The sequence below is a fragment of the Typha angustifolia genome, chromosome 8 (assembly GCF_048772165.1).
Source record: "Typha angustifolia cultivar Huaian chromosome 8, ASM4877216v1, whole genome shotgun sequence".
Classification (NCBI taxonomy): Eukaryota; Viridiplantae; Streptophyta; class Magnoliopsida; order Poales; family Typhaceae; genus Typha; species Typha angustifolia.
In genome coordinates, this window is record NC_133246.1 from 17,385,135 (window position 1) to 17,408,089 (window position 22,955).

The 22,955-nt window shown below is 37.2% G+C and overlaps 2 protein-coding genes across 4 annotated transcripts; both read right to left on the minus strand.

The window, feature by feature from the left end:
- Nucleotides 1-117: 117 nt before the first annotated feature.
- LOC140766127 (uncharacterized) lies at nt 118-4,731 on the minus strand. Of its 2 annotated transcripts, none has more exons than XM_073105568.1 (4): nt 4,573-4,731; nt 1,170-2,886; nt 932-1,078; nt 118-801 (listed from the first exon to the last, which is right to left on the minus strand). In XM_073105568.1, the coding sequence occupies exons 2-4, from the start codon at nt 2,880-2,882 to the stop codon at nt 490-492; spliced, it is 2,172 nt and encodes a 723-aa protein (XP_072961669.1). In that variant the 5' UTR covers nt 2,883-2,886; nt 4,573-4,731; the 3' UTR covers nt 118-489. The 2 variants fall into 2 exon arrangements, with proteins under 2 accessions (XP_072961669.1, XP_072961668.1); XM_073105567.1 differs by having other exon boundaries at nt 1,170-2,897.
- A 1,580-nt stretch (nt 4,732-6,311) lies between these two features.
- Nucleotides 6,312-21,562, minus strand: LOC140764700 (E3 ubiquitin-protein ligase PRT6). 2 transcript variants are annotated; one of them, XM_073103404.1, is made up of 19 exons: nt 21,242-21,562; nt 19,373-20,476; nt 17,834-19,062; nt 17,610-17,750; nt 17,145-17,388; nt 16,299-17,063; nt 15,180-15,374; nt 14,278-14,945; nt 13,232-13,274; nt 12,504-13,143; nt 10,210-10,418; nt 9,588-10,123; nt 9,399-9,503; nt 9,198-9,264; nt 9,027-9,104; nt 7,499-7,567; nt 7,198-7,314; nt 6,985-7,100; nt 6,312-6,617 (listed from the first exon to the last, which is right to left on the minus strand). In XM_073103404.1, the coding sequence occupies exons 1-17, from the start codon at nt 21,311-21,313 to the stop codon at nt 7,240-7,242; spliced, it is 6,240 nt and encodes a 2,079-aa protein (XP_072959505.1). In that variant the 5' UTR covers nt 21,314-21,562; the 3' UTR covers nt 6,312-6,617; nt 6,985-7,100; nt 7,198-7,239. The 2 variants fall into 2 exon arrangements, with proteins under 2 accessions (XP_072959505.1, XP_072959504.1); XM_073103403.1 differs by having other exon boundaries at nt 13,232-13,283.
- Nucleotides 21,563-22,955: the final 1,393 nt, after the last annotated feature.

Consider the following 22,955-nt stretch of genomic DNA (forward strand, 5'->3'; position numbering starts at 1 on the left):
GGAGGTCATCTGTAAGTGAACGATAACTATGTATGTGCAACTGTGAAGAATTATCCTTACTAACAGAGTAAAAGAGAATTACTACCGAGTACTGATGAGAATGAAATCACCAACTGCCAATGATTCTCATTTTTGCAAACAAAGTTAGCAAGGAGGTCATCTGCAACTGCAAATGCATGATAACTATGCATCTGCAACCGTGCAGAATTATTGCTTACTGACAGAGTAAAAGAAAATTACTACCGAATACAAACGATAATAAAATGACCAACTGTCGATGATTCTCATGTTTGCCAAAAGGGAAGTGCATACAGTTTCATAAAGAGACACAATTTGTTCCAGATGCATGGGACGGTACAGATAATTTCACCAAAATAGTCAACCAACAAACAAGGGTTTTTGGACAATTACTTCCAGACGATCTACTAAATGGGATATGATGTGCTCATGATTGGGATGAGGAATAAAGTTAAATATCAGATGGACAATCTACATGATTGCTAACTGGACATGCAGAGGGACTCTACCAGTGAGCTGCTCTTTAGTCCTCTGTCGTCCCCATTGTACCCAGCCTTCTGGAAATTCTGAAGAATACCATTCTTTGTTTCCATCATAATGTTTTACACGAGGATCTATCCTCATCAGCACAAGAGATTTGGCACCGTGAAGCAAACTGACAGCGAAATTGATTTCCTTCTCGATGCCCCTAAATCTGCATAATTCAACTTCTTTGAGATGATGATGGAAGCAATCTGGAGATGATGCTGTTCCACTTGTTTCATCGAGTAAATACCGGGATAGCTGCAATTAAGAAAGGAATATATTTACCACCAAGACAGATCTATGATACAATAATAAAAGCAAATGTCAACCTCCACTACTAAGAGCACGATAGTGGTTATTAAACTTCAGTTAAAGTATTCCAACTGACCTCCACCTGAAGTTTTTCCAAGAAGGGCGAAACCTTCAGAAAAGAAGTTACACATGCAAGGTCATGCAAGACTTGCGGATGACGGCCAACAAAAAGCACTAAGTGCTTGAGGCTATTGAATATTGGTAGATTGACTGGAAAGCCATCCTAACAAGATGCAAGAGGAGTGAAAAGATCAACGGCAATGAAATAAAATAATGACTACAGCAATGCACAAAACATTTTTCCAGATACTTACCTCAACATAAAAGATCAACTTTTGCAGCTGCGGCAGTCTGCTAGAAAGCTCGGAAAGAACATCCATCATATAGTGGCAATAATTGTAGTTCTCCTTAACAATTTCAATTTCCACAGTCATCAACTGTGGAGCTTCTTTTAAAGAAAAATGTACAACAGGCCCGTGATAGTCAAATCTAATGAGATTTTCAGCAGATATCAGTATTTCCTGCAAGTGCTTGCACCAGCGTACACTTAAATACCTGAGCTGAAGAGATGTTCCAGTAATGTTCAAAGAAAACAGATCGTCGCATCTAGTTACATTCAGAATTTCAAGAAGCACACAATTGGAAAGAAGATCCCTTACATACTCTTCTTCAAGATGTACATCCTCTAGACTTAATGTAGTCAGAGAACTGAAGTAAAGTAGATTATTCGGAAATTTGCTGGACTGCAAATATAATTGCTTCAAACCATTCGTAGTAGAAGAGAAATCATTACCATTGTTGTCTAGAAGGCGAAAATTGCTTCTTGGGTAAGAATGTGGATAGTGAGACACAAATACAAATATTTCAAGGTTTGTAGCACAAACACAAATATCCATTAAGCCACGACATCCACAGATTTTTAGGTATTTAAGGTGGAGCAATCCAGCAATCTGAAAAGTAAAAGTTGCGAGCTGCATGTTGCACTTTTCCAGAGTCAAATGTTTGAGGTAAGAACAGTTGGCTAAGAGATTCTCCAGCCTCTCAGTAGTGAAGCTTGCATTCTGCAGAGCAAGTGAACGAAGCAACTTGAATCCCCCAAAGTCAGGACTAGGGGCATAGATCCAACAGGCATTTGAGCCTTCAGACTGAGATAGTTCTGTGTCCAGAGGAAATGGATGGAAAGATCCATATTCATCAATAGATGGGTATAAAAATGCTTCCCGAGTGCCAGAAAATTCAAATTGGACAAGATTCTTAGCATAAACTTCAAGCCTTATTCCAGTCAAAAAGACTTTAAGATTCTTCAAGCAGAAGGGTGGATGGCCAATCTTTAACTTGGTAATGCCATGACAATTTTGAAGAGTTAAAACTTCCAGTAAGAGGCAACTAGAAAATAAGTTCTCTTTTAGCTGAACATTTTCAAGAGTAAGCGACTTCAAGGATCCAAAACCATCAGATTGGATCAAGTGACAAAAGCTTAGAGACATATGCTTGACACTCGATCCTCTCTCAGCAGTAAAAAGATGATGAGGAAACACAAAGGGCTCAGCAGCACCATTTAAGTTCAGCTCAAGGTTCTGAACATGCATTTCAATTGCTGAGTTGACCCAAGAGATCAAATGCTTGTAGTATTTGCTGGAGCACATGTGAATTGTGAATTTTTCAATGCCACGACCAACATAACGACTAATGCACTGATCAATTGCTCCAATAAACTCTAGCATCCTTTGTTCTATATCTCTTCCACCCTCAAACAGGTTACAGTCCATAAACTTACCAACATGTGGAACGATACCTAACATTTCATCCATGTTGAAGTTGATACTATGGGTAGATGTCCATAAATTCCTCCATCGCCTAGATAAGACACTTGTCCTTGCAGCATCTCTTGTATTTAGCATTGAAAGGATGGAACCAAGGATATCATCAGACAAACGAAGGCAGGCGGGGAAATTGTTGCCAATTTCTTTCTCCCCAGATGAGGATTGTTGAGAGCCATAAATGCCGCTACTTGATGGCTTGTCCATATTCCTATTTGGAATCTTAATAAAACAGCATTTATTTGTATAACAGATTTCAGAATTGGAATCTTCAAAGAAAAAACATAAAAAGTTTCTTATTACATCCATCATGCAAAAGAGGAGACCCAATACGACAACAACGTGGCAATCAAACACATTTCTTGTTAAACTGACAACCAACCGTAGCATACCAACAAAACAAGGAACTTATTTCCTAGAACAACTTTTTGACAAAGACCACAACTTTATGAAGGGGATAAATATTTCTCATTTCCGGTGTCACGGTCTTGATGAAGCCACCAAATCAATTCAAACGACAGAAGAACTCATTTTTGGAAGGTAAATAAATCTCTTGGGTGTTACACGTCAGCTTTAGTCCCACATGGAGTAAAATATAAGATTATTTTGTAGATCATGGGTCAACATTGCACATGCTTAAAACTTTCAATGTGAATTTTTCTTTATAGTTTGAAAGGGATTGCAACACCTAGTAATCAGAGGCGGAACATAGGAGTCGAGCTGGGGCAATTGCCCCCTTGATTTCCCAAAAATTTGAACCACCACACGTGGCCCCATTTTCTTTTGCTTTTTTAATTATTATTTTTACTTCTTTTCGCATAGGTGTTTTATTTTTTAATCAAAGGTACCATGTTGTTTTAGTCCAAGCTGTAAAGATTAAAACAAAACAATACAAAATTATAACTAACCATAATAATTAAATTAAAAGCTTTAATGTCTTATTACCTGATTAAGTACTTTTATCGTTGTTTCTACCTGCTACTTGTATGAATGCATAGATTAAAAAATCATCTTCTTTGTAATTTTTAACTTTTGAGCTTATCATCTTACTGTTTATAGACATGTGAGGGAAGAATTTCCTTTGGCGCCAAAATTTCCGAATCCTTCCCACTTTATTAAGCTTATAGAAAGAATAGGTAATAAAAATAAGAAAGATTAGGTGTTTGCTCCATTGAATGGCAAACCACACAGATAGGAGAGAATTGCATGCGGAACTTCTCCGCTTATGCTTCTCCGAGCCTATAGCAAAAAGAGTAAGAAGGTAACTAAAAGAAAAGCAAAATAATGTGGGGCCACGTGCGGTTGTTCAAATTTTTGAGAAATTGAAGGGAACAATAGCCAACTCTGTTCAGCTTTTGATTACTAGGTGTCACGATCCCTTTGGAACTATAGTGAAATTTTTCCCTTGAAAGTTTAAGCCTGTACAATGTTGACCCATAATTTACAACTTTCAATCTTATATTTTACTCCATGTGGGACTAAACCAACATATAACACCCTAAAGATTTATTTGCATTCATACATTTGCTAATTACAGATTAAACTATATTAATATCTAATTTAAAGGATGAACATATAACATGCATATCTTATGCAATTACTATGGAAAGTTATCCTTTAATTTACAAGATATATAAGAAACATCTGATGATTGATGATGTTTCTTGCTGGGCATGCCAATGTACAGCTTCAAACAAACTATTTCCAATCTATTATGCCATTTTCTAAGAACAATTCAGGTCGATAATATTTACAAACTATTCAACAAATTCAGAGAACAATTAACCAGCCAGCAGATCATGAAAACGAAGAAAAAATTTCAAAGCCAACGGCAGTGAAAGATGGATCGATCCAAGCTCGGTTTAAAGCATAATGGACTATAGAAGGTGTAAGTTACCTCCAGGGTCTCCGTGGATGGACGGATGGCTCAACAGGAGAAATCTACCGCTGGACGACCGAGGAGGAGGCTTCCGATGGATGAGGAGGCTTCCGATGGAGTAGGGCGACGGAGGAGGAGGCAGACGATGGGGACGAGGTGGCGTCGACGATTTATTTGTGCGAGGGATACGGGGCTTTTACATAATTAATGCTAAAAACTTTTAGAATAATAATAATTTCCACCTCATTATTTTTTTCAAAACGTGTCATAATTGCTTAATCTAATAAATATATTTTATCTTTATATTAATTATTAAAATACTATTTAAAAACTATCCAATATTATAGCCAATATATCTTATTTTCTATGAGACAAAACTTATTGATCAATTATACTGTAAACTAAAAAATAGTATCTAATTTAGTCATTTGCATATAATTATTAATTTTAGTAATATTATGTTAGATATATTCTTCTGAAAATTATCTGAAAGAGTCAAAAGATATTAGTTAAAAAATATGGTGGCAATGCCTATAGGAAAGAACAAATTTTGTGGGAGTAATGGAGCCTTCAATTTAAATTAATTTAAGTATATATTTTTGATCTAAGTTTGAATTAAAATTATTTTAATTTGAGCTAATTTTATGCTCGAGTTTAAACGAACCGATCAATAAGCAATTATCCGCTTTGATCAATTCAAGTAAAATTTCGAGCTGACTAGGCTCGAATTAAATTAAGCTTAATTTAGGTTTAGATCAAGCTTAAAGTAAAATTTAATTTTAAAATATAAACTAATAAAATGAAATTTTAGAATTAAACTCTATAAGATCATAGTACATATTAATCAACTTAAGTAGATCTATAATATAATAAGAAAGATTACTCAATACTATATTATATTATATTATAATTATTTTAAGCTTTATCTAGATTATTTGATCGAGCCAGCTTATAATCAAACTTAGTTTGAATATATTTTTGAGCCTATCTTGAAGATCAAATTTGACTCAACTCATTTTCGAGCCGAGTTTAATAAAATTTTATTGAACCGAGCTCTACTGAGGGCAAGCTCAAACCGCACGTTTATTTCGGCTTCTCTACCAGGGTCTCAAATGTTGCAAGAATTTCATCAGCGCTGGTTATAGATTCGGGTAAGGATATCTTGGTGTTCGTTGATTCGCATCAAGGGACATCCATCCAAGTAGTCATTCACCGACATCAACTCACATATCAATGCCTATAGGAAAGAACAAATTTTGTGGGCCCACCACCATTAATGACATCAAGCATCTACTCCAAAACCTGTCAATTGACTAATACTAGGCTATAGTGGTGGCCTTAAACGCACTAGTATTGGGCTTACGCATGTCGTTACGCCCATTAATGTTGGACTTTAACCATTTCGCGAGGCATATAGTAGTCTTTTTGTTTTGTGGTGTAGCAATATTTTATATAAATTTTGTTAGCTCGTAGAAATGTTCCTAAGTATATTCTTTGTTTTGGGGGGGGGGGGTAAAAAGAAAATCCTATTTTTCTCTCGACTTGCAAAATAATCCTTATCTTTGATAATTTTTTGCGAATATAGTCATAAGATTTACAAATGTACAAATAAGAGGAGGTCTTTCGCAATAATACCAAAAAAGTAGGCGGTTATTTGAAAAAAGACACATCAAATTGCAATTCTCGGACGTGATGCTCACGGTGGCATTTAGAAAAAAGCACTGTAATTATTAAACGTAAGCAGTAGAAAATATAAGTTAAACAAAGAACCCAAAATTGCCAACCTTTGAGCTTTCACAAAAATGAAATGTTTTAACTTTCCCTGTAATGAACTGTACATGCTAAAATAAACAACCTATGCAAATTTACAGATTCAAACCAGCTATCTTGCCAATTCTTTTATTCCATACAGGTGTTTTGGATGGGCTTCCACTTTTCACTGGATGTATATGCAAAGGAAAACCTTACGCTGGCTGTACATATGAAAGAAGTATGTGCCATTCTAGTGCTAACAGGAGTCGTCAAGGGGCACTGTACAGATGTGCAGAATTTAAGTTGAGGTCCTGCAAGATTGAAGAACAGATTTTAAAATTGCATATTAGTAAACAAAAGGTTGTTGCTAATATTATATTTTGTAGCAGAATGGCGAGAAAAGAAAGACATAAAACATGACCATAAGTTAAGATAGAGAAGTTTGTGCAACTTGGAAAAGAGAGCAAACTACTAGATTTATATAACATGGAGGATTACGTCCTAACAAAAGACAGGTGATTCCATGGTGTGCAAAATTGAGGGCTAGAGAGTGGCTATGGAGTGTAACTGGTAAGCCTTTCAGTCTCATGTTAGCTAGGGCACAATACACTGACGAGGAAATAACATTGCATATTCATATTATCAAACTATCGCAATTTGAGAAAGCAAGCATACAACCTGTTTATGTTGCATTTCCCTCCAACCACAGTAAAAATTGATACCCATCTTTGATGCCAAAATGGTGGAGACTGGTGGTTGGTTAGACATCTGAAATCTCCATGAAAATATGAAACCTACGTAGAAGTTATCAATTATTTCTCAATTTTCAAACAAAGTATCCTACTACAGGAAGCAAAAAGATGCATCCAACACTAAAAGCCAAGAACTTACTGTGGTTTTGGCCCTAGCAGGTAGTTTCCCCATAGGAATTCCCTAATCAGAACCATAAAGACCAATAGTTGTTTGGCGAAGCACTTCAGACGTCCGATCAAGACTATGAGATGCCACCTATTATAAATGACGTACCACAACAGTAAGTATAAAGATAAATAAGAAAGGCCGATATTTTTAAGAAATAAAAATAGACAAGATTCAAAGCAAAAAAAGTACTTAATTTTAAATGTTTTAAAATATTGTTAACCGTCCATGGCAATCATTTCAATGACAAACCACAAGAAGAAAATCTTCTCACCAAATATGTAAGAGCTGCATACCGCTCCTCACTCAGATACAAAGGCTTTCCCCTGCACATCTCGTGATCCTGCACCCACAAAAATCGTACATGCAGAACTATTATGAGCATTGGTGGAAAATATTGTAAATGCTTCCACTCGTCAATGTACAGAATAGCTCTACTACAAAGGTTGCAAATAAACAAACTAGGATGGTAATTGCCAATACAAACTAATAATTGATCAGAGCAGCTGCTTGCAGAGAGAGAGGCATGTCATTTATGTTGTTGGACTCCACATAGTATTCTATGATAATATTAGTGTTGCAAGTTGTTTAGGAATCTAGGTCACTACTCACTATGAATCTAATCAATTAAGAGAAGGGCCTATCTGGTCTTTGTCCTTCCCCTTCTCAGCAGTCTCCTATACTCTTCCTTTTTCTTAGTGCTTGTCCTAGTAATTCTTGTCTCCAGCTATTCTAGGCTTCTAGATTACAAATGCTAAAATTACTGCTTGCACTCGACCTGATTATTGTTTTTGTCCTGAGATTTGCTTGCATCCTCGCATCAGAATTCTTATACTTAAGCTAAACATAAGAACTTATCTGTACGTGAATAACAGGAACTAGTAGTAAAAATTTATGTATAGAAATTAGAACCTTAAAGCTTTTATAGTGCAATTATCCTCGAACTAGATAGGCAAATAAATTGATTGAACTCTACCTCTGTTCACCCCTCAGGTCCACAACTGCATTATACTGAATCACTGTCCTACATTGGATTCCCTGTTGTCCACACACGTGTGTTAGCTTCTCTATTACTTGGATACTTTATACTCCTTTTCCAACTTCCAAATCCTATTTGAAAACTAGATAACCGTTGCAAAAGCTAGAATAGCTTAGTAACCAAATCATGGATTTATCTATCACTGCACTCTAGATGTCCGTGTCAATTAGCATGGGAATATATATGACCAGTAGAGGTTGGCAAGAGGGCATAAGGCAGCACAGGTTAATATCACAATATTCTTCTGATACATTACAATAGGGCACTGGTACATCAATGCACTCTATCACTGCACTCTAGATGTCCGTGTCAATTAGCATGGGAATATATTTGACCAGTAGAGGTTGGCAAGAGGGCATAAGGCAGCACAGGTAAATACCACAATATTCTTCTGATACATTACAATAGGGCACTGGTACATCAATGCACATCAAAAGGGTACTGTCCTATAATTAAAAAAAAGTAAAGCGACCATCCCTAATATGTAATTTACACTATAATTTCCCTAGATGCTGAGCATAAGTTGTTTGCTGTACTTCGAATTATACTAGGATGCCTAAATAAGCGGACATAAAGAGGAAGGACAACAGGACAAAAGAGAACAATTATCCTAAAGAGATATGACTTTGAAAGAAAACATTCAAGGTCAGACATGCAGTTTCTTACACACAAAAAGAACTATGGTTTTTCTTTATGTGGGTTTAAATTCTAGAGGTTTATGTGCTCTACAATAGACTAATATTCTGATATAGTAATCCAATACCTCTTCACCAAATGCATCAAGGTAGGGAGATGGCCAAGATGCCTGGCGTGCAGATCTCTGCAGTAAAATTGTAGTTTTCTGCGAGAATCAAGTCAAAGAGTCAGCACAAGGTGAAGCTAAGTCAAATAGGAAGTTAGCCAAACTTAAAGCAATGGATGATATGAGCAATACCCTAACCAACAGAAATACACCAATACCAGCACCACAAACAGCTGCATGATTCAGGCATTTACTAGCCCTAAAAGAAAATGGAAAAGTAGAGTGACCAAATTTGAGAATTCGTCTCAATTATAAAAGATATCATAATTAACAGAAGTCATGGATAAAAACTAAAAAGAATATGAACATGAAAATCATGAGTATTGTGTGAACCTGCAGCAGGACTTCCAGCTCGGTGAACATAACTTGCCACAAAGCAAGCACAAAGCAGGTTCATCCGGGACAGAGTTGCAATCAGAGCAACGCATCTTTACATACCTGATGGCAAAGAAATGCATCACGTTAATGACCATAAGTTGTGTAAAGGAAATAAATAATTACAAATTATTACTACTGCTAAACCTTTGCAGAAGATCCTGGTAAAGTGGAGGTAACTGCATCAGCTTGAAAGGTACAGCAGGAGTGGGAAATAAAGCAGCTCTATGTCTACGGACTCTAAACTCCTCACAGAAGTGTTGACACCACTTCAAGGTTAAATCATGCAAAACTTCATCCTTAAGAACTAGTTCTAATGATTGAATCTGAAACATGTCCTCCAATTCCCGTATTCCATTGAGCTCCACTGCAAGGCTGGAGGATGCACCTACTATGCCATTGTTCACACGGAGAATTGATCTTTCCCACATATTGGATCTGTCATATAATGGAGCAACTGTCGATGATCTTAGCAACTTCCACAGCAATGCACACCTCCGAAGATAAGGAAATGTAAATCTACGAAGCATATCTTTTGGATGGCAAAAGGAATCAATATGGTTGGAGAGAAAATATTGTCGAACAGGTTCAGACTGCGTCATAGTCTTACAAACATCACTAAGAGGGTAACTGCTAAAGCTTGAAATTTCAAAACTATCTTGGCAATAGAATGTAATCAATGCCTGCAAACGCAAAGGAAAACGGAATGCATGATAAGCAAAATGAAAAGCTATCAAAAATGTGTAGAACAAAAGTACTGATCAAATACCTGAACAACACAAACCCCGTAGAAGAGATGCACGATAGAAATTAAGGAATCACTGGATGACAAAAATTTCAGAGGAAGGCAGAAAAGAACCCACATGAGTGAAGTGAATGGGTCCTGAGCAAGAATAGGATCAGCTGATTGCTTCCAAAACTGAATGTCAGGATAGAAATCTCCCTCTTTAGCATGTTCAATGATGGATGAGAGCTTTCCTGGCACCAAAATGGATAGATGAGAATGCAGATATCTGGATTTATATGCACATAGGATGATGAAGTGTACATAAATATATTGTCTAAGTTTCCCTTTGCTCTTTTTTTCCAAGCTTCTCATAGATGCATAAAAAGCCAAATGATTCCTAGAGTTGACTAGCACAAATATGTGCTCAGAAAATAACTGAAAATTTTGACTTTCTCATCAAGACATCAAAGTAGGTTTGCCAAGAATAACCCCACATTTATCTAGTTCCAGGATCCAAGAAACAAACAAAGGTGTGATTCTTTCTCAGAGCAGATCATAGTTCAAAGGCACAATACACTTACTACCTCTAGGATCTTTTCATTCTATTTTTTTTTCCCCTTATTTCATCTGCATAGGAAGAAGAGAGCTTCCCTACAGACTATATGCCTTCATGCAGCATCTGCAATGAACAAGAGAAAAACTAGAAACATCCATTAATTGAGCACCAACAAGTTTGAAGGAAATATCACCATTATATTGGTGACTAAGCATATACTGAATAGGTTTCCCCGAAGACTATTTGTATGGTTATGAGCATACGAAATACAAGTTTAAAAAGTTAAAACTGTCAATTTTTACTGAATTTGGCTTCTTGACCTAGCATCCCCACAATTTATCTTTAATTCATCTTTACATCACAATTCACATTTGATGATCACAATCCATTCTCACTCAAAGTGTAAATTTCCCTTCTGCAATCAATTGTACAAAAAGGAATCCACCCAAACCAGAATTGATACTAGAGCAAGACATTTGGGTGCCACATTGTGCATAGACCAATATATACATGGAAAAAAAAACAATCCTAATCAAATATATCCTTTTTGTTTACTATAAGATCCATGTAAATTTTAGACATACAAATTTGGCAAAATATCAGATACTACCCAAAAGTTATCACCTCACGAACCACTTATTGCATGATAACCCTAAAATTTATTAATTCATGCACCTAGAAAAAGGATTATGCCTGTTTAGTAACATTATAATTTATATCCCAAAAGGAGATATGCAAAAGATATTTTTATAAACATAAGATATTGATCAAATATCCTTTATGGTTTCTTTATAGCACATTACACTGTCATGCATTTTTTAATATGCCTAATCAGGACCATACAAATAATTGTTCTATGTTTATGCTCATTACTACATAATCTCATTGGTTTCAACTTTCAAGCTTCAAAATGGTCAAAATTCCTTGTCCTCACTTCCAAATAACAGTCAACTCTTCATCCTCTTTTCACAAATATGTATTTATCCAACCTCCAAAAGTACATTCCAAGTTTCTTAACAGTTTCTGAAATACCATGAAACACGAATGAAAGTCAGGCTGCTACTGTTAAAGCAATATTTCACGTTTCTTGTTGGAAACTAATGGTAATAATTTCATTCTTTTCAAGTTCCCAATTTCAGAGTATTGCTTGTTATAAGCATTAAGAAGGACCCAAGTTTTGGCCATAGGACCCTAAAATGTTGAGGCTTATAGGACATCCATCTTTCAACTACCAAAAGATCAAGGAAAAAAATAAAGTAGGGAGGTGACGTCACACCCATTATCCAAAACATGGATTGCCATGTGGACCAGCACATGCATGTTGTCACCATGTTGGCACATGGCAAAGTGCCACTGGCAAAAGAACTCGTAGAGGCATTCCTAGGTGATGGGGCATGCCTTGTGGCATGATAATCCTTTATTCAATATAACCAGTCTTCATTAATCATTATACAATAAGAATCCAATCACATTATCTGAGGCAATTATCATAAGCATCAAAATTAGAAAAGACAACTTAGGAAAAGGTGCGGTCAATCGTACATGACCAGGAGGAAGCTGATCATTCTCCTGAATGATATTGCTTTCCATAATCATGATAAGCAGAAAAGAAAATAAAGCTTGCCAAGACCAAAATCCCCATCAAAGACATTGCTTGTTACGTTTATGCTAGCTATTACCTGCATCTATTGATGGTATTCATATGATGATGTGAATATGTATGATTGATATCTGAACAAACTTGGAACCAATGTAAGAGTCAAAGTCTGCTAGGGTGTACCTCGCCGCTTAGTTGTGTTTGAAAGATCACAGTCCCCAGAAATTCCAGAGCAAATAGACCCTGTCAGAAGTTGAATGCCTCTGAACCTCAGAAGGACCTCTAGGCGATTTGAATTGCGTGCAGATTGAGCAACACGAAGCAGAAGTGACAATATGAATCCACTTGGAGAATTAAGTTCACCATATAAAGATTCTAGGTAAGATTTCGAACTGGTTGAAGATGTTTTCATCCTCCCACGAGCAGCGATTTCTGTAGATATAAGAGAGTACCTAAGAGTGTCCCAAAGAAGTAGAGAATGGCTGAGCCTTTCAGATGCTGAAAGGCTCCCATAACTTTGAGGATAATACAGCATAGACAATTTCCTGAGGGAAGGATCCAGAGCTGCCTCTACGGTTTCATTCAGCTTCCCAGAGAAGAGTTTTAAAATCCTTTCCTGTCCAACCATTTTTGCTGCACTGTCCAGAAGAGACAATGCAAGTGGAATGTGTAAAATGCTGCCTGATGAAGATGAAGAGGCTATAACTCGAGCAGAATTATCACTCGAGAACATTGGTTTATTCCAAGATTTATTAGAAAAGTTAGACGATGCGGGAAGGATAGAATTTGCAAATCTGCGGCATACAGGACAAAGTAACTCCCCCTAGAGAGAAGAGAAAGAGGAGAGAGAGAATTAAAACTGCTTCAGTCAATGAAAGTTCACAAAAATAATAGCATGTGAAGGACATTACCAGATCCGGGTCGATGATGTGTCCTCCTTCAAAACCAAGTCTCCTGATGTTTCTGAAAGTGCATATCATTAGAGATATAAAAAGGACAAAAAAAATAGCAATTCTCTAGTCCCAACAACTTGGCTCTGATAGAATATCAGAGATTGTCATGAAAAATGAAAAAGAGTGACTGATAGGTAAGCGTAAATAAACCTGCTGGAGGTGTCACCTATGCACATATTTCATTAAATTCACGTTGTAAGCAAGTTCCAAAGGTTGATGTAGAAAAATATGACCATCTTTATTTACACACTAGGATAGCTGATTTAATTCTTTGCAGGAAATAGTTTTACTTCTTAGTTTTGACTTTCCAGTCAAAAATAAATTCTATCTTAATATATTTAGTGTTGCACACAGAAACAGTAAGTAATATGCAGAATACCCTGAGAAAAACAGATAACTCCAGCCATCTGGGGTGCCATAAGATAACCTAAAATAATTACATTGATTCTTGGTGGTACGAACGAATTCAGTTTCAGATTAAACATCTGAAACATAACCCAACCAATTGAAGCAGCACAAAATAATGTGATGCTGCTATATATATTAGATCAGTTAGGTGCAGGAAACATTTTATCAAATGATTAGAGGCAGGTAGCTTGAGCAATTGAGTGCAGCAAGATGAAACAACCAGTCCTAATGAAAAATGAGGTTCAGGGAAGAGATCAAAGAAAGAAAAAGCACGGTTAATAAAATGAGGTAGTGAGGTATTTTTTCAAAGCCACAATCTCAAAAATATAAATTGTTTGATAGATCCCTTGCAAGGTAAAAAGAAATGTAAGTGAACTAGATGATTCATGAAACAACAAAATATAACGCAATTGGACAGATTCATTTAAATACATGTTTACATAGGATCTGGCACAAAGACAGTATGATGCTATGGTGACGAGAATTTCTCAGGTACTAAGTTAAGAACATCAAAATAATCAGCTAGAATTTAATTACTCGTTAATCATTACAATTTATTCTGAAGGTATGGTGGAAAAGCAACTTGCATATCATACCTTTGTTTTAAGGATAACAAATAGCGATCATGACAGTCTTGATGTACAGCATGTCCACACGTCGAAATATGAATTCCATCACAGTCATTAGGACCAAATCCATTACATTTTCTTGTTGATGCAGAAGGCTTTGATGATACATCCGTAAAATGCTGAAGACCATAAACAGAAGAATGGCGTTTCGAAATGTCTCTTGAAAGACAAGCAACATATGCTCCAAGCACAGAACACTTTGTATTTCTAGTTTTCTTTGAACCAACTGCAGTATTAGAAGTTGAAGGCTTGTCACCATCTGGGAAGTCTGAACGGGATTCAGAATTATTTAACTCTCTCACAACAGATTGATAAATTTCATCCTCCATCATCTCAAGAGACAGGTTAGAAATTGTGTTAGCATTAGAATATACACTAGGTAGTTGGATGTTTCTAATATTGGGAAGACGTTCATTCAAGAAGTCCAGAAATGCATCAACTTCTGCAGGCTCTGTGTCAATAGAGAATTCCGTGCCTGTGTCCTGCCCAGACTGCAACTCCATTGAACTGCTTGAGTCAGCAGCAAAAGGATTAAGTACGTCTTCTTTTATGGCTGAACCAAATCCCTTATCTGACTTCCCACCATCTTCCCACGATGGAGGTCCTCTCTCAACAAAACTCACAAGCCGAGATTTCTGGTTTATATAATAATTAAAGATAATAAAATTTACTGATCCAATGAAAGAGAAACTAACTAACAGACATTTAAGCCTACATGGAAAGCTAAAAGTAGTAGTAGTGCTGATCAGGGTTTCTTCATCAGCACAATCAAGATTTAATAACGGTCAAGTGAAAATGTGAATATAAGCCAACATCAATATAAAAAATCTGAACCAAAATTCAGAAATTGATGGTGATGATAGACTTACCTGAAGAAGAATCAAATAACACAAAGGACTTCGGGAATCTGAATCTCGACAAAGAGAGCAAACTGGTATAGAATCTTCCTGGACATCAATGTCTAAGTTGGATATTTCCTTCTCAGATGTTGGAATATCAGATCCTTCTTTACCTAAAGACTCAAGACTGGCTATAAATTTTGACTGTTCAGCTCTCATTTTCTCCTGGGATATAGCAGCAAGAGGGTGAGAAGTTAAACTTGAAAAAGAATACACCTTGCTTTTAGATTCTAAGCACCAAAAAAAGGAAAATGGTAAAATGGCAAAATCATTTTATTAAGCACAATAAACACAAAACAGGACAAGCTTCCAGAAAGAACAAGAGAAAGAATTCAGCATAATAAAACGAAAATAGCAAAAAGATTCTTCAAAAAAAAAGGACTCACTAAATCATGAAGTGAGCTCACATGTCAGTATATAAGGTTAAATCAGGGTCACCTATCATGGCCTTGCTTCATACTTTGGGCATGCAGGGCTTCCTATGACAGACAGCATAACAAGATAATGTTATCTAAAGAATAATATCACGTCCTGTGACTATAAAGTTATTAAAATATTTCCTTCACAAATTTTGCATCCGTGGAGGCTCATGTATCAGGATATCCTTCGAGAAAAGGGTTTTAAGGAGTGTTCCACTGACCTACTCTAGTCACTACATCATGAAGTGAGCTCACACGTTCATGAGGATTGTATAACACATTGAAAGGTAGATAAATACAAATAAGTTTCAAATATTGATCCTTGGAAGTTATGAATCTTCAATTATCAATATTCAAATTCATTAATAGAGGCCTACCCAAAAAAAAAAAAAACCATACTCACAGGCCAATGACTGTAACTCAATGCCATATATATTGCTAGGCTATCAAAACAGTTAAACATCGACGACAACATCCTGAAATGAACTTGATCTCATTAAAATTACCTAACAAATTAGGACCCACACGACTGATGGCAGTACAGAAACTGACTGTGAAATTTATGCAGCAACGAAATATCAGAAGGGTTATACAAAACTAATTTATATGACCATAAACAAAATCCTGTGGGACAGTCATTTCAATAAGATACCATGGAATCTGCTATTACCATTATTGCAGCCTGACGCTCACGTGCTTTTGCCTTCCTCTCTGCAGAATTAGAAGTTGAGGCTGAATTACGTACAGCACTACTGGGCTCTGGCATGGAAGAGACAAGAGCAGGCACCATTTGTTTAAGTGTGACCATACACTCATTGCTCAGCATAGCAAACTTCTTCAGCAAAGCCTCAATCAAGGTGGAGATGTTGCAATATCTTGATACAGAGCAGTTGCTATCATTCTCTTCCTTGTACTTGTGCATTAACAAAACAAGCAATGATAACATGTTTTGGTTCTGCCCTATATCAGACCCGGCAATAAATTCTCCACTTGCATAAGTTAGTATTGGAAAGAAATCTTTGGCATAATGAGACGGCACCTCACATGATTCATTGTCATATTGCAGCACATCAGTAGCATATTGATCCATGCGCATCTGACTTTTAGAGTCACAGATATCTAATGCCAATGAAACTAAGTGCAGTGCTGTTATAAGAACTCCATCAGGAGCTAGGGAAGCTGATGATGTATCACCATAAACAGCATAAAACAAAACCGCACAAACAATGTTGAGGACACCTTTTGAAGTAGCAATTTTAGAAATATTGCTTAATGGATCAAAGACGTTGGTCCATCGAGGTAACTGAACATTAAGGGCAGAAGCTTTGCAGAAGCGGAAGTATCTCTCTTCCGCAACTTGTAGATCTCTGGAGTTCCAGCGAGGGTGATACAGGTCCAACTCTTTCCAATAAGATTCTCGAAGAGAATATTTTGCCTGGAATCCATTTTGTTATCAGTTTCTTCATATGATTAAAAACAAAAGAACAAATTATACAAAATTATATTATTGCAGAACCTGCTTCATTCCAGATGGATTTGAATATACTGCAACCATATCCAAAACATTTTGAAGTTGATTACTCTTTGAAAGGTCGCGAGGAAGAGATTTTACAAGTTGACTACGAGTTGCATCTCCAACAGACAGCTTGTAGACCAACTCCCTTCTCAAATTATCAACTGAGGAAAGTCCACAAAACCTTCGTTCTTTAACTATTTGTATTATAAGAGTGAGCATTTCCTGCACCAGAACTGGCTCATACCTGCAAATAATGTATCCTTAACATAATAGAATATTCGTAAAGAAATGCTCTACAAAACTTTAGAAGGAATTTCCCAGAAATAAATCCCATGAAATGTTAAAAAAAAATGTAGATTATAAAACAGTTGGAAAGGGAGAACAATCTTCATTTGTCTGACATGTCTTACGTCAAAGTGGCATAAGTGCTGCTAAGGGGGGAGACGGGAAGGATGAAGAGCTTACTCATTGTGTTCCACAAGACTCAAGGAAGTATAATTTGATAAGCCAAATCGTTCTTGAATCGTCTTGACAAACAATTCTGGGGGAGCTAATGCAGCACAGCATTGCAACAGAAAAAGATCTGATTCTAGACCTTGTTCAAACCTATTAAAAAAAAAAGGAGAAATGAAGGATCAGACCAACACCAATGACCTAATCTAAAGAAGATGGTATAATTGCAGACTTACCATTGTACAGAACGATACCATTCGGAACTTAATATCGCTGCATCACCATTCTTGCGCCACATTCCAGCCCGCACTTGAGCACAAAACACCCTGAGTCGTAATGGATGCTCCATCAGAGAGGCAGAAAAACCAGATGGTTGAAAGCTTCCTAAAACTTGGCAAAAGAAGTCATGATGCACTGCCGAAGAAAGTGTAGAGATGCTCTTTGGCTTCTCCAAATTCTCAGCTTCATCATAACATGTCTTCATAGCCTTCCGCAACAACAACGAAAGCAAACGATGCAAAGGGATATGAAATGATATTTCTTGTGAACTGACATCAAAAACAATTTCAGGCCAATCGGCCATATTCAGTGTACTAAGTCCTTCCGCTTCTTCTCTAGGATCAACATCCATGAGATTGTCATCTGATGAATGACACTTTAGGGAATCTTCGGAACACATATCGCCAACTAATAAATTACCATTCTGAAATAGCATCTTTCCTTTGTCGGTCAGCAAACTACTAATACACCCTTCAAAAGGATAACCGGGCACTCCAGTTCGATTACTAATGTTCAAGTCTTGGTCAAGATCCATGTCTGCCCTGTAAGCCTTTGAACAATTTGTCCCCTCTTTGATCCTGAAGAGTTTCTTTCTCAAGTGCAAAAGATTATGACAGCTGCTGCTGCTAGCCTCAAAAGAAGATGGTTCACTTCGGAGTACCACATCAGGTACCAACCAACACTCGATGGCTTTCAGACACTCAAAAATCAACCACAGGGCAGGATATGGAACTGCTGAGATATCTCTCCCTTCAGAACTTCTGACCTTGTCTCTATTGCTTACATTGCCTGAAAAGCATTCTTTTGAAAACCTTCCAACTTTGGCACGGCGTTGATTATCATTATCTTCTAAATATGCAGCTGAGGTGCAAAGAGTGTCAACCATCAGTTCTTTGGATTCAACAGCAGAAAATGCTCCTTGCACCAAAAGATTGTGGACATTCCCTAGATACTGCCCTAATACAAAAGGTCCATGAAGATTTTCATTTTCATCTTCTGCATGAAGACCTGTTACTCTTTTTTGAGTGTCCATGCCTTGCACAATACGTAAAAGCTTCAACCATGACCTTGATATATCAGTCCTCTCGTGCGCTATGTATTTTGCCACCTCTTCATGGCTCAAAACATAACGAATATCTTCCACCAAACGTATTGTTGTTTCATATAAATTTGCCCACTTATTTGCCTGCAAACAATTAATTTACCATCAAAAAACGGAAGGAGGATAGACTGAGTTGGCTGGTTCAGTAGTTGGAAAACTGCATCCCTATCTTATTAGCAGTTTTTAATTAGTACTGGCCTCATTCTATATTTTTCATAAAAGTAGATTCTTTCTTATAACAAGGAAAATACCAATTCAGTATAGACGGGTAATGGGACCATTTCTAAGTAGCAATACTTAAGCTGGAGCACAGTGAACTTTCATAACAAGGAAATACAAGTTAATGAGAAAATGTTGGACTAATATCAGAGAAAAGGGAAAACCAGCAAGTTACCTGTAAATGACCAGCATCCTCAACACAAGAAAGGAATATGTCCCTCAAGCACCCAATAAGTACAGCCAAAAGATTCACCTCATGCACGATCCTTGAAGTCAAAGTTGGTACAGTGAATATTTGCACGGAGAAGGTTGTCAGCAATGGATAGTTCTCCATCATTGTATCACTACCCTTTTCTATTAGTTCATGTACGGTGATTGGATAATATCTTGTGAAAGCTTTAGCAAATTCATACTTAAATAGTGGTTCTCCAAGGAGCTTCAAAAGAAGCTCATGCAGCTTCTTCACAACTTTTTTGTCCAAGAACCTTTCGGTCCTCATGAGGACATCTAGTAGATCACCACATTCATACATCCTTTTAGATATGAAACTAAGCAAACTTTCACTATATTTGCAGAATTCAAGCAACATTCCAACAGTTGCAGTAGTTAGCTCATTTCCAATCTGTGCAGATAGATCTGTACGGTCGCCCCTACTATGTGGAGGAACTTCTGCTAAACAGACCTTGTCCTTCCAGTACCTAAGAAGAGCATCTAATACAGGTCCAACAGAATTTGCCAACTCCCCTGGGAGAGGTTGGATTTGTTCAGCTCCCTTATGCTTCGAACAGAATCCCTTGCGCTTCCAGGCAGTGACATCTCCACAGTCACAGCAACCACCACCAGTGTACATAATTGAATAATCATGATCCTTATGGTCTCCATTCTGAAAACATGGAACGCATATAGCACAAGTTGGGTCAAGTTCACAAGTTCGGCAACGGTATGCCAAGTCATTTTGTCCCCAAACAGAGCCACATACACCACGTTGACCAACTGATTTTTGCGCCAAGTCCTTCAGCACTGCTTGTGGGTCCCCCTCAAACATCAACCATTGTAACCACAGCAAGCTCACACCATATACATCTTTAACAAGAGGACGACTGAGGCCACCTCCAGACTCCTTCTTAGACAACCTCCGAGCCTCTAATATGTCAGCTGCAGCCATTATGATGCAAGAGGCCATCTCAGGTATCTTTGACTTGTTTTCTTTTGCAAAATGAACTAGACCTGGCTGAAACTGTGAGAGTAGCTCCTGGGGGACACCATGCTGAACGAGTTTCTGGAACAAGAAGAAAGAATGAAATAAAAGGAAAAGAGAGAGAGAGAGTTAATCAGGCACCACTTAAATATGAATGTCCAATAATGGAAGAAGAATGACTACATGAGTGAAAACCAAGATCCTTCCTCGTTAGGTGCTTAAAATTTGCATTCATGAAAAGAATGAATCTATAATCAAAGACTAGTAACTTGTGTGAGTGCAAATTAACGAACTTTAAACTGTGACACGCCAATCATGAAGACAAACATGCACCCCAAAGAATCTTAGAATTTTCAAGAAAAAGAGCTACAGACAAGGTTGTGCTCGGTGACTTTCCATTAGTCAGAACCAGTACATGCAGTTCAGTTCCGCGAACAGGATATCAAGTTCGTTATGTGTTCATGAAACATAAATTCACAACAATTAATTGAGCAGTTTTAAAACAAAAACCGGACGTGTAACATCTCCCTGCCCTTGAAGATCCACCATCCTGCATCAGTAGCTTAGATTGCTGGAACATATTACTTGTGCAGGTTAACTCAGTCCCTACCCGCAAGAAACACGAAAGCAATCCAATCTACTACGGTTTTCCCTATTTTCCCAAAAGATAATCAAATTGACAACGAAAGATAGAGTACATCATCCAAATCACCATCATCAATAATAAACCGGAACGAAGTACCGATCGGTTTAACCCCGTCTGACATATCGACATAATTCAACCAGACAACTGCAGGATTAAACCATAAGCCATCGAGAAAAAAACCCCAAAATAGAAACCCGTGCCTGCACGATGTGGTCGTTGGGAGAGAACACAGCGCCCTCATCCGACAGCAAATCGACCTCCATCCCAGCCATGAGCCGAAGCCAAACCGCGCAACTCCAGTGCCCCGATCGAGAGCTCCCCCGCCCCAGCCTTGCGATCAAGAAGAGGAAGAATCTACAAATCACGAGGGAATCGCGCAAGGGGATGCAATCGAGCCCCCTAAGGCTTCTTATTCGATTCCCTTCTCCTCTTTTCTAGGGCTCGGCGAAATCTAATAATGGTGGAGAAGAATCGCGACAGCCATTTCTAACTCCTTGGTTTCGAGGAGTAAATAGTCTTTCGTTGCCTTTAGCTTGCGATTACAAATATAAGGAGGGCTAAGGCGGTGTATCGGCCCACAACGCTAGTTGCTGCTATTTCCACCCCTTATTTTTCCTCGCCCCGTGCTCTCTCACTTGGTAGTATGTACGAATTAATCGGTGCTACCGTATTTCGTAGACTGTTCTAATGATACGTTCACTCTGGATTTTGGATCCGTGCAAGCCCCTCTCACACAAGCTGATACCTCGATGATATGTCCACTCCCACTTTTTTTCTTTGTGTGTGTGATTTGGGAATCTGATCTTTTGTTGGGTTTTTTTAACATATATATCCCTCTAAATATTCTTATTTATATGTGTATCTTTCTGAATCTTATCTTTGCGTAATTATTTTTTATTTTTTATTTTATTTTTTGCATGGATGTCCTTGAAATTACTTCTCGAAATATTATTTTTGGAGGAGTATGAATAATAAATAAAAAATCATATGAGACCTTTTTTGTTTTTTAATATTTCTCCTTGACTATTGAATTTTATGACCTCTTTATTATTTATGCTCTCTAATTTTATTATATTTAATTCCTCATTCAAACTTTTCCACATCAGCCCCTTTATTTTAATAAAATAAAATAAAAATCAGCTCCCTCTATATCCTTCTCCTTCAACCTTTTGAAGGAGAATTCAATTCTTTACTTTCACCTAATAGTTTAACAATTTATATATACAAGCGTGTGTTGGACTTTTATTAGGTACACACGCGAGACACATGTCGTTTACTTACTAGACTATTGAATTTATAATTGGAATTAAGTTAGGGTTAGTTCTAATGCTCATCAAATAACTTATATAAACAACAGTGTTAGATGAACAGAAATTGAAAGGCACTTGTTATTATTTAGTCCTTCTGCCTTTTTGACTGTTTTTTTTGTTAGATTAAGTGCTCTCTTTTGCTGATAATCCCTCAAGTATAATTCTATTCTTCTTCAGATGGTAAATGTGTATGAACAGCCAGAGTTAGAAAGACCAGATAAAGTCAGTCTAGGCAAAGAATAAACAAATGCAAATGAGAAAGAAGAATCCATTAGAGATGTTCCTCTTCTTTTTTTATATCTTCCAAGAAGAAAAGAGGATCCATCAATGGGACTTTCTAATTTTTATGGTAAGATCTCACCAAACCCAAGAGAACCTTCATTGGTAGCTTAGACACAACCACCTTGGAAACCAATGAAGGGAGGAGTTACATAAGCAGAGTGGGAAAGGCCTAAAGAAGAGCCATAATTCTAAGGGGTCGAGTAAGAAAAGACCTCATCAGCTAACCATGGAAATGTTTCTCTCAGTTGATAGGAAGTGATGGAAGAAAAAAAAAAAGAAAAAGTTTAGCACTGCTCTTGTTCTTGCACTATTCATAGAATAG

Coding starts and splice junctions, on each gene's coding strand:
- LOC140766127 (XM_073105568.1), bottom strand. CDS start 2,882: ATGGACAAGCCATCAAGTAGCGGCATTTATGGCTCTCAACAATCCTCA. Junction 1,079..1,169: donor AGTTGATCTTTTATGTTGAG/GTAAGTATCTGG, acceptor GCATCTTGTTAG/GATGGCTTTCCAGTCAATCT. Junction 802..931: donor TGGAAAAACTTCAGGTGGAG/GTCAGTTGGAAT, acceptor TCTTAATTGCAG/CTATCCCGGTATTTACTCGA.
- LOC140764700 (XM_073103403.1), bottom strand. CDS start 21,313: ATGGCTGGGATGGAGGTCGATTTGCTGTCGGATGAGGGCGCTGTGTTC. Junction 17,064..17,144: donor ATCCATCTGGAATGAAGCAG/GTTCTGCAATAA, acceptor AATGGATTCCAG/GCAAAATATTCTCTTCGAGA. Junction 13,284..14,277: donor TTGTTATCCTTAAAACAAAG/GTATGATATGCA, acceptor ATGCACTTTCAG/AAACATCAGGAGACTTGGTT.